Consider the following 11,599-nt stretch of genomic DNA (forward strand, 5'->3'; position numbering starts at 1 on the left):
AAAAAAACGGGACAAAACCCACCAGAATTGGGAAAAAAAAAACCCCAAAAGCGATTTTGGGGTGAAAAGGGGCGGATTCGGGGCGGTGGGGGAGGGGCAGGATTGGGAGGCGGGAGCCCCGAAATCCCAGGAAAGTGCCCCAAAAACCCCGCAGGGAAACCCAAAATCCCCGATTTTCACCAAAAAAAAAAACCCTGTGAAAACAAAAAAAAAACAAACAAACAAAAAAAAAAATTAAAAAAAAAACAACCAAAACCCCCAAAAACTGGGCGGGGTCCCAAAATCGGCGGGAATCGCCCCAAAATCCCAGAGGGGGGAGAGAAAAACAAAAAACAAAAAAAAAAAAGAGAAGGGGAACGAAAAAAACGGAAAAAGAACGGAGAAAAAACCACCCAAAAACGGGGGGAAAAGCCCCAAAGCGATTTTGGGGTGAAAAAGGGCGGATTTGGGGCCGGGGGCGGGGGAGGGGCGCTACTTCCTCTTCTTCTTGGGGGGGTGGGGCCGGCCCCGCCCGGGGGGGCCCTTGCGCTTGCGGCCCCCGCCCCCGCTCCTCCTCCTCCTCGTACTGCTCTCGCGGTCGGCTTGGGGCGGAAAACGGAGATTTTGGGCAAAAAGCGGGGACCAAAATCCGCTTTTTTTAGGGGGGGAGAGAGGGGAATCGGGGGGAAAAAAGGGGATTGGGGGGAAAAAGGGGAATTGGGGGGGAAAAAAGGGGGATTTTGGGGAAAAAAAGGGGGATTTTTGGGGGAAAAAAGGGGATTTGGGGGAAAAAAAAAGGGGGATTTGGCGGGAAAGGGGGTTTGGGGAAAAAAAGGGGATTTTGGGGAAAAAAGGGGGGATTTTGGGGAAAGGGGGTTTGGGGACAAAAAAGGGGATTTTGGGGAAAAAACGGGGATTTTGGGGAAAGGGGGTTCGGGGAAAAAAAGGGGATTTTGGGGAAAAAAGGGGGGATTTTGGGGAAAAGGGGGTTTGGGGACAAAAAAGGGGATTTTGGGGAAATGGAAGGGGATTCAGGAAAAAAAAGAGAATTTTGGGAAAAAGGGGATTGGGGGGGGGAAAGGGGAATTGGGGGAAAACAGGGAATTGGAAAAAAACGGGGATTTGGGGAAAAGAAAAGGGATCTTGGGTAAAAGGGGGTTTGGGGAAAATGGGGATTTTGGGAATTAAAAAAAATGGGGTTTTGCGGAAAAAGCGGGAATCGAGGGTTTTGGGTAAGAAGGGATTTGGGGACAAAAAAAGGGGATTTTGGGGAAAAGAAACGGGATTTTGGGAAAAGGGGGTTTTGGGAATTAAAAAACGGGATTTTGGGCAAAAAGCGGGAATGGGGGGGGAAGGGTTTGGGGAAAAGAAAGGGGATTTGGGGGAAAAAAAGGGGATTTTGGGGGATTTGGGGCCGCACCTTTGCGCGCCTCCTCCTCCAGCTCGTCCCAGTCCTTGCCGCTCTCCTCCTCGCTGCCCAGGAGTCCTTGGAGTACTCTGGGGAAAAACGGGGGCGAAAAACGGGGAAATTGGGAAAAACGGGGGGGAAAAACGGGGGGAAATGGGGAAAAAATGGGAAAAAATGGGGGAAATTGGGAAAAATGGGAAAAAATGGGGGGAAATTGGGAAAAATGGGAAAAAATGGGGGGAAATGGGGAAAAAATGGGGAAAAAATGGGGGGAAATTGGGAAAAATGGGAAAAAATGGGGGGAAATGGGGAAAAATGGGGAAAAAATGGGGGGAAATTGGGAAAAATGGGAAAAAAATGGGGGGAAATTGGGAAAAATGGGAAAAAATGGGGGGAAAAAAGGGAAAGTAGGAAAAAAAGTGGGAAAAATGAGTGGAAATGGGAAAAATGGGAGAAAAATGAGAAAAGCCAAACCCCCAACTTTTAATTCAAATTTCCCCATTTTAACCCGAATTTCCCCATTTTTAACCCAAATTTCCCGATTTTTTAACCCAAATTTCCCCATTTTAACCCAAATTTCCCGTTTTAAACCCGAATTTCACCATTTTTAACCCGAATCCCCCATTTTTTTAACCCAAATTTCCCCCCATTTTTTCCCCTCCAGCCATCCCCAGGTGCGCCCAGGTGTGCGCAGGTACGCCCAAACCCTCCATTTTTAACCCAAAAGTCCCCAATTTTAACCCAAAAATCCCCACTTTTAACCCGAATTTCTCCATTTTTAACACGAATTTCCCCGATTTTCCCCATTTCTTAGCCCATTTTTGCCCCGTTTTTGCCTCCAGGTGCGCCCAGGTGCGCTCACCTGACTCCTCGGCCTCGGAGGAGTAATCCTCGTCGCTGTCCTCCTCCTCCTCCTCGTCCTCCTCCGAGGGGTTGAAGGTCTCGTCCTCCAGCTCCGACTCCGGACTCGCCCGGCTCCGCCTCCGAGCCCTGCCGGGTGAGGGACAGGTGAGGAACAGGTGAGGACAGGTGAGACAGGTGAGGGACAGGTGAGGAACAGTGAGGGACAGGTGAGGAACAGGTGAGGGACAGGTGAGAGGTGGGACAGGTGAGACAGGTGAGGGACAGGTGAGGAACAGGTGAGGGACAGGTGAGACAGGTGAGGGACAGGTGAGAGGTGGACAGGTGAGGGACAGATGAGAGGTGGGACAGCGGAGACAGGTGAGGGACAGGTGAGGAACAGGTGAGAGGTAGGACAGGTGAGGGACAGGTGAGGGTTTGGGTGTGTCCCAGTTGTGCCCCGGTGTGTGCCCAGGTGTGCCCAGGTAACCCCAGCTGTATCCCAGATATCCCCAGGTGTGCCCCAGGTGTGCGCCAAGGTGTGCCCCAGTGTACCCCAGGTGTGCCCAGGTGTGCCCAGGTGTGTGCCCAGGTGTGTGCCCAGGTGTGTGCCCAGGTGTGTTCCAGGTGTGCCCCAGTGTACCCCAGGTGTGCCCAGGTGTGTATCCCAGGTGTACCCCAGGTATGTCCCAGGTGTACCCCAGGGTGTGCCCCAGGTGTGTGCCCAGCTGTACCCAGGTGTGTTCCAGGTGTGCCCCAGTGTACCCCAGGTGTGTCCCAGGTGTGCCCAGGTGTGTATCCCAGGTGTGTGCCCAGGTGTGTAATCCCAGGTGTGTGCCCAGGTGTGCCAGGTGTGCACAGGTACCTCCCCCTCGGGCTCCAGGAAGCTCCACCCCCCTGCTCGAAGAAGCCCTCGGGGTCGTCCACGATCGTTTTCATGATCTTGGTCCAGTTGAGCGACTGCACGCCCTCGGTGTACTTGAGGTCACACGAGCTGCAGGTGAGACAGGTGAGACAGGTGAGACACGGACAGGTGACACAGGGACACGCCCTCGGTGTACTTGAGGTCACACGAGCTGCAGGTGAGACACAGGTGAGACACAGGTGAGACACGGACAGGTGAGACACAGGTGAGACACAGGTGAGACATGGACAGGTGAGACATGAACAGGTGAGACACGGACAGGTGAGACATGGACAGGTGACACAAGGGACACGCCCTCGGTGTACTTGAGGTCACACGAGCTGCAGGTGAGACACAGGTGAGACACAGGTGAGACACAGGTGAGACATGGACAGGTGAGACACAGGTGAGACACAGGTGAGACACGGGTGAAACATGGACAGGTGAGACACAGGTGAGACAGGTGAGACACAGGTGAGACACAGGTGAGACATGGACAGGTGACACAGGGACACGCCCTCGGTGTACTTGAGGTCACACGAGCTGCAGGTGAGACAGGTGAGACACGGACAGGTGAGACACAGGTGAGACACAGGTGAGACACAGGTGAGACAGGGACAGGTGAGACACAGGTGAGACACGGACAGGTGGGACAAGTGGGAAAAAATTGGCAAAAAACTTGAAAAAAAAACCCCCAAAAATTCTTAAAATCTTCCCAAAAATCTCTAAAATCCACAAAAAAATATTTAAAAGAATGTAAAAAAAATAAAGTTAAAAAAACCCGAAAAGCCTCAAATAAAACTTTAAAAAAATTAAAAAAACCCCAAACAAATCCCTAAAAAACCCCAAAAATTCCTAAACTTTTCCCAGAGGTCTGTAAACCCCCCCTGCCAAAATCTTCAACATAATGTAAAATTAAATAAAAAAAAATGAAATAAATGGAAAAAAACCTGATATAAAACCTTAAAAGATTGGAAAAAAAAACCCACCCGAAGAAACCCAAAGAAAATTCCCAAAATCTTCCCAAAAATCTGCAAAAATCCCGCCCCCCGAAAAAAATTAAAAAATGTAAAATGAGGAGTAAAAAAAATCTAAAAAAAAAAAAATCTAAAAAAAAACCCGAAATAAAAAACTGTAAAATTGGAAAAAAAAAAACAACAAAAAACGGACAACCCCCCAAAAAAAAACTCCCAAAAAATCGGAAGAAAGCCCCGGAATTCCGCGGATCCCGCCGGAAAGGTGCCGCAGGGCCTCACTTGAGCCACTCCTTGATGGGGTCGAGCGAGGCCACGGGGATGGCGTTGATCATGGTCACCTTGCGCGCGTAGTCCTTGTAGACGATCACCAGGTCGAAGTTCTTCAGGTGGAACTGCACGCGCTCAAAGTGGATCAGCTCCACCTCGTCCAGGTCACCACGAACGGGGGCTGCAACGCACCCAGGGTACACCCGGGTTACACCTGGGTGCACCTGGGTACACCTGGGTACATCTAAATTACACCTGAGTACATCTAAATGACACCTGAGTTACACCTGGGTTACACCTGGGGAAGTGGATCAGCTCCACCTCGTCCAGGGGTCACCACGAACGGGGGCTGCAACGCACCCGGGGTACACCTGGGTTACACCTGGGTGCACCTGGGTACACCTGGGTACATCTAAATTACACCTGAGTACATCTAAATGACACCTGAGTTACACCTGGGTTACACCTGGGTTACACCTGGGTGCACCTGGGTACATCTAAATTACACCTGGGTACACCTGAGTGCACCTGGGTACACCTGAGTGACACCTGGGTGCACCTGGGTACACCTGGGTTACACCTGGGTACATCTAAATTACACCTGAGTTCATCTAAATGACACCTGAGTTACACCTGGGTTACACCTGGGAAGTGGATCAGCTCCACCTCGTCCAGGGTCACCACGAACGGGGGCTGCAACGCACCCGGGGTACACCTGGGTTACACCTGGGTGCACCTGGGTACACCTGGGTACATCTAAATTACACCTGAGTACATCTAAATTACACCTGGGTACACCTGGGTTACACCTGGGTTACACCTGGGTACACCTGAGTACATCTAAATGACACCTGAGTTACACCTGGGTACACCTGAGTGACACCTGGATACACCTGGATACACCTGGGGAAGTGGATCAGCTCCACCTCGTCCAGGGTCACCACGAACGGGGGCTGCAACGCACCCGGGGTACACCTGGGTTACACCTGGATACACCTGGATACACCTGGGTGCACCTGGGTTACACCTGGGTTACACCTGGATACACCTGGTTACACCTGGGTTACACCTGGGGAAGTGGATCAGCTCCACCTCGTCCAGGGTCACCACGAACGGGGGCTGCAAACACACCCGGGGTACACCTGGGTTACACCTGGGTTACACCTGGGTGCACCTGGGTACACCTGGGTACATCTAAATTACACCTGAGTACATCTAAATGACACCTGAGTTACACCTGGGTTACACCTGAGTTACACCTGGGTTACACCTGGGTGCACCTGGGTACACCTGGGTACATCTAAATTACACCTGAGTACATCTAAATGACACCTGAGTTACACCTGGGTTACACCTGGGTGCACCTGGGTGCACCTGGGTACACCTGGGTACATCTAAATTACACCTGGGTACACCTGAGTGCACCTGGGTACACCTGAGTGACACCTGGGTGCACCTGGGTACACCTGGGTTACACCTGGGTACATCTAATTACACCTGAGTTCATCTAAATGACACCTGAGTTACACCTGGGTTACACCTGGGGAAGTGGATCAGCTCCACCTCGTCCAGGGTCACCACGAACGGGGGCTGCAACGCACCCGGGGTACACCTGGTTACACCTGGGTTACACCTGGGTGCACCTGAGTTACACCTGCCCCATACCTGTCGCACCCTGTCTCACCTGTCCCACCCCTTTCCCTCACCTGTCCCTCACCTGCAGCCAGGTGTGTCCCTCACCTGTCCCACCTGCAGCCCAGGTGTGCCCCTCACCTGTCCCTCACCTGCAGCCCAGGTGTGCCCCTCACCTGTCCCTCACCTGCAGCCCAGGTGTGCCCCTCACCTGTCCCACCTGTCCCACCTGCAGCCCAGGTGTGCCCCTCACCTGTCCCTCACCTGCAGCCCAGGTGTGCCCCTCACCTGTCCCTCACCTGCAGCCCAGGTGTGTCCCTCACCTGTCCCTCACCTGCAGCCAGGTGTGTCCCTCACCTGTCCCACCTGTCCCTCACCTGCAGCCCAGGTGTGTCCCTCACCTGTCCCTCACCTGCAGCCCAGGTGTGCCCCTCACCTGTCCCTCACCTGCAGCCCAGGTGTGCCCCTCACCTGTCCCTCACCTGCAGCCCAGGTGTGCCCCTCACCTGTCCCACCTGCAGCACAGGTGTGTCCCTCACCTGCAGCACAGGTGTGTCCCTCACCTGTCCCTCACCTGCAGCCCAGGTGTGTCCCTCACCTGTCCCACCTGTCCCTCACCTGTCCCTCACCTGCAGCCCAGGTGTGCCCCTCACCTGTCCCTCACCTGCAGCACAGGTGTGTCCCTCACCTGCAGCCCAGGTGTGCCCCTCACCTGTCCCCCCACTCACCCACTCGGTGCAGTTGACGAGGGCGCTGCTCGTGGGCTGCAGGAGGCAGGTGCTGCGGTAGGGGGGCGCCGGTTGAACCTGCAACACGCCGCAATGGCCCCGAAATCCCCGGAAACGGCCCCAAAACGGCCCCGAAACCCCCAAAAATCCCCCAAAACGGCCCCGAAATCCCCAGAAACGGCCCCAAAACGGCCCCGAAATCCCCAGAAACAACCCCAAAACAGCCCCTAAAATCCCCGGAAACGGCCCCAAAACGGCCCCGAAACCCCCAAAAATCCCCCAAAACGGCCCCGAAATCCCCAGAAACGGCCCCAAAACGGCCCCAAAATCCCAGAAACGGCCCCAAAAGGGCCCCGAAACGGGCCCAAAAGGCCCCGAAATCCCAGAAACAACCCCAAAACAGCCCCAAAATGGCCCCGAAACCCTAAAATCCCCTAAAACAGTCCCGAAATCCCAGAAACGGCCCCCAAATACTCCTGAAATCCCCAAAAATCCCCCAAAATGGCCCTGAAATCCCAGAAACAGCCTCAAAAAGGCCCTGAAATCCCCAGAAACGGCCTCAAAATCCCCCTTTCCCACGTTTTTCCCGTTTCTGCCCATTTTTGCCCCATTTTCCCCCATTATTCCCCTTCTTTTCCCCCCTTTTTCCCATTTCCCCCCATTCTCTCCCGTTTTTTTCCCATTTTCTCCATTTCTCCCCCGTTTTTTTTCCCATTTCTCCCCCATTTTTCCCCATTTTTCCCCCCTTTTGGTCCGTTTTTGCCTGTTTTTGCCCGTTTTCGCCCCAGACTCACCCCAGCTCCCGGAAGGGCACCTCGAACTCCAGCTCCTCCTTGGTCAGCGCCTCCACCTTCTCGATGAAGTTCTTGAAGGCCGTCTTCAGCTTGTGCCGCATCTCCCGCTCCATCTGCGCCCCAAAATCCGGGAAACCGCCCCAGAAATCCGTGGGAAACGCGGCCGGGGCGGGGCAGCGGCCAAAACCCGGGGAAAACGGCAAAAAAACCCCGAGGAAATGGCCCAAAACTGAGGGAAATGACCCCAAAACTCGCAGGAATGACTGAAAAAACATCTGCTGCTCCATCCGGGACCCAAAATCCCAGGAAATCGCCCCAAAAATCCACGGGAATGACCAAAACCGCGGGAATGGCCCAAAACTCATGGAAATTACCCAAAAACATCTCCCGCTCCATCTGGGACCCAAAATCCCAGGAAATCGCCCCAAAACCCCATAAGCAATTACCCAAAAGCCATGGAATAATCCCAATATCTGCAAAAATCACCCCAAAACCCTTCAAAATCCCCCGAAACGCGCGGAAACTGCCCAAAATCCCCCAGCACGTCAAAAAGTTGGAAAAAAGTCTCAAGATTTGAAAATGCTTGAAAAAATTTTAAGAAGCGTGGAAAAAATGTTGAAGCTTGGAAAAAATGTCAAAACTCGGAAAAACTTGGAAAAAATTCCAAAAAACTTGGAAAAATCTTCAAAATTCCAAAAAACTTCACAAAAACCTCACAAATCGCCTGGGAGTGACCCCAGAATGGCCGGGATGGAACCCAAAACCTCCAGGATTTATCCCAAAATGGCCAGGATTGACCCAAAACCACTGGGATTGACCCAAAACCACCGGGATTGACCCAAAAATGCCAGGATTGACCGAAAACCACCGGGATTGACCCAAAACAGCTGGGATTGACCCAAAACCCACCGGGATTGTCCCAAAACCCATGGGATTGACCCCAAACCCACCGGGATTGTCCCAAAACCCATGGATTGACCCAAACCCACCGTGATTGTCCCAAAACCGCCGCGATTGACCCAGAGCCGCCGGGACTGACCCAAAGCGGCCAGGACTGACCCAAAGCGGGCGGGATTGACCCAAAACCCACTGGGATTGACCCAGAGCGGCCGGGACTGACCCAAAGTGGCCGGAATTGACCCCAAACCCGAGGGCCCCGAAACCGCGGTTTTCGCCCCGGCTCCCACCTGCTCGGCGTAGAGGTCGTCGCGGTCGTGCATGTGCTGGTGCTTGCCCAGGTCCGTGGTGATCTCGCCCACCTCGGTGTAGAACTGCACGTCCGTGTGCCGCTTCTTGCCGAACATGATGGCGTTCTGGGGCCGAAACGCGGGAGTTCGGGCAAAGCATGGGAGTTTGGGGGAAAAAACCCGGGGTTTTGGGCAAAAACACGGGGGTTCTGGCTTGAAATACGGGAATTTGGGCAAAGCACGGGAGTTCCGGCTCGAAAACCGGGAGTTCCGGCCTGTGTTCCGGCAAAACACAGGAACTGTGGCAAAACACGGGATTTTGGGTAAAACACGGGAGTTCTGGCTCGAAAACCGGGAGTTCCAGCCCAAAATCTGGGATTTTGGGCAAAACCCGGGAATTACGGCAAAACCCGGGATTTTGGGCAAAACCAGGGACTTCCGGCTTGAAAACCGGGAAACTGGGCAAAGCACAGGAGTTCCGGCAAAACCTGGGATTTTGGGCAAAACACGGGAGTTCCAGCCCAAAATCCAGGAGTTCCAGCCCAAAACCGCCGGTTTTTGGCACCAGATCCAGGGTTTGTGCCGAAATCGAGGGATTTCCACTCAAAACTCCGGGTTTCCACACCCAGCTCACCCGATCCGGACCCCGAATTCCAGGTTTTGACCCAAATCGGGCGGATTTTAACCCAAACACAGCAAGGTCTGGCCCCAAATCGGGGTTCTGACCCAGAGGCATCAAAAATTCCCAGGTTTCCCCCAAAATCCAGGATTTCCACCCAAAATCATGGAATTCTACTAAAAACTGCGGGTGTCCCACCCAAACTCTGGAGTTTGCCCCAAAATCCTGGGATTTCCAAACAAAATCACGGAGTTTCCGTCTCAGATCTTCGGTTTTGACCCAACCCAGGAGCTGCCCCAAACCCCAGAAGGTTCCACCCCGGAATCCCGAGGTTTCGCCCCAAAACCGCGGGGGTTCCGCCCCGAAATCGCGTTTTGCCCGAAATCGGCGTTTTTAGCCCCGAAAGCCCAGCGCGGGGGCGCACCTTGAGGTGGAAGTGCAGCACGATGATCATCTCGCCGTCGCAGGGCTGGAAGACGGCGTGCTTGATGTTGTTGTAGAGGATGTCCACCTTGTCGCCCCGCACCGACGTGAACCGGAACCCTGCGGGGCGGGAGAAACCCCGAAATCCATGGGAACCACCCCAAAACCCGCGGAATCCGCCCCGAAATCCAACGGGAACCCAAAAGCGCCGGAAAAACGCCGGGGAAATGCCAAGAAAGCTCAAAGGAACAGCAGGAACAGGGAAGGAGTTCCAGAAGAACCTCAGGAAAGGCTGGAGAACCTCAAGACCACCCAAAAAGTCCCCAAGAAACTACAAGAAACCTCGAGGAATGCCCAAAAAAACGTTGAGGAGCCCCCAGAAAGCATTGAGGACTCCAAAAAACCTTGAGAAATCCCCCAGAAATGTCGGAAAATCCCAAAAAACCTTGAGGAGCACCCAAAAAATCTTGAGGAACTCCAAAAAACCTTGAGGAACACCCAAAAAGCCTTGAGGAACTCCCAAAAAACCTTGAGGAACACCCAAAAAACCTCCAGGAACTCCCAAAAAAATCCCCACAAATCCGCCACGGAAGCCCCAAGAACCTCGGCTCCCACCCCGAAGTCCCGGATTTGGGGGGAATTTGGGGGATTTTGGGTCACCGTTGACGTGGGCCTCGAGCGCGCCCTGCATGCGCTTCTGGGCGATGTTGGGCCGGATGTAGAGGTCCTTCAGCTTGGGGTTGCTGCGGTTGAGGTTGATGACCAGCGAGTCCTGCTTGACGATGCCCTGCGGACACCGAGACCGGCGCTGACCGCTGGCCGCTGGCCTCTCGGCGGTCACTCAACGGCCAGCGACCACTCCGTGAATGTTTAGTGACCATTCAGTGACCGCTTGATGGCTCATGGAGCACTCGTTGACCACCCAATGGCCACTGAATGTCCACTCAATGATCGCTCTGTAGCCACCCAATTGTCCGCCCAGTGTCCAATGTCCACTCAATGCCCACCCAATGTCCACCCAATGACCACTCAATGACCATTCATTGACCACCCAATAACCACTCATTGACCACTCAATGTCTACTCAATGACCACCCAATGCCCACCCAACGTCCACCCAATGACCACTCAATGCCCACTCAATGACTGCTCATTGACCATTCACTGACCACCCAATGACCACTCAACGACCACCCAATGACCAACCAATGACCGCTCAATGACCATTCACTGACCACCCACTGACCACCCAATGACCACTCAACGACCACCCAATGACCAACCAATGACCGCTCAATAACCATTCACTGACCACCCACTGACCACCCAATGACCACTCAACGACCACCCAATGACCAACCAATGACCGCTCAATAACCATTCACTGACCACCCACTGACCACCCAATGACCACTCAACGACCACCCAATGACCAACCAATGACCGCTCAATGACCATTCACTGACCACCCACTGACCACCCAAAGTCTGCTCAATGACCACTGAATGATCACCCAATGACCACTGACCACCCACTGACCACTCAATGACCACCCACTGACCACTCAATGACCACCCAATGGCCGCCCAATGATCACTGACCACCCAACGATCGTTCGTTGACCACCCAATGTCCACCCAATGGCTGCTCAATGATCACTGACCACCAACGATCGTTCGTTGACCACCCAATGTCCACCCAACGACCACTCAACGCCCGTTGACCCCCGGCTGACCGCCGCTGACCGCCGCCCACCTCCTTCTCCTTCTCCTCGGCCTCGCGGGTCTTGTAGCGCTTCTGCACCTCCTTGATGATGCGGAAGGCGTTCTGCAGGTTGGACG

At 53.8% G+C, this 11,599-nt stretch overlaps 1 protein-coding gene across 1 annotated transcript; it reads right to left on the minus strand.

Moving 5' to 3' along the window:
- Positions 1-456: 456 nt before the first annotated feature.
- Positions 457-11,597, minus strand: SUPT16H (SPT16 homolog, facilitates chromatin remodeling subunit; the record flags this gene model as incomplete). The annotated part of the gene is given in 15 exon segments (XM_068179258.1): positions 457-581; positions 1,400-1,462; positions 1,465-1,476; positions 2,250-2,349; positions 2,351-2,377; positions 3,093-3,127; positions 3,130-3,221; positions 4,388-4,530; positions 5,939-5,965; positions 6,736-6,813; positions 7,526-7,642; positions 8,717-8,842; positions 9,760-9,878; positions 10,419-10,545; positions 11,514-11,597. Coding segments are annotated over 15 exon segments (1,260 nt in total), but the record flags the coding sequence as incomplete, so codon positions are not given.
- Positions 11,598-11,599: the final 2 nt, after the last annotated feature.

The sequence above is a fragment of the Anomalospiza imberbis genome, unplaced genomic scaffold, assembly GCF_031753505.1.
Source record: "Anomalospiza imberbis isolate Cuckoo-Finch-1a 21T00152 unplaced genomic scaffold, ASM3175350v1 scaffold_82, whole genome shotgun sequence".
In the NCBI taxonomy this organism is placed as follows: Eukaryota; Metazoa; Chordata; class Aves; order Passeriformes; family Viduidae; genus Anomalospiza; species Anomalospiza imberbis.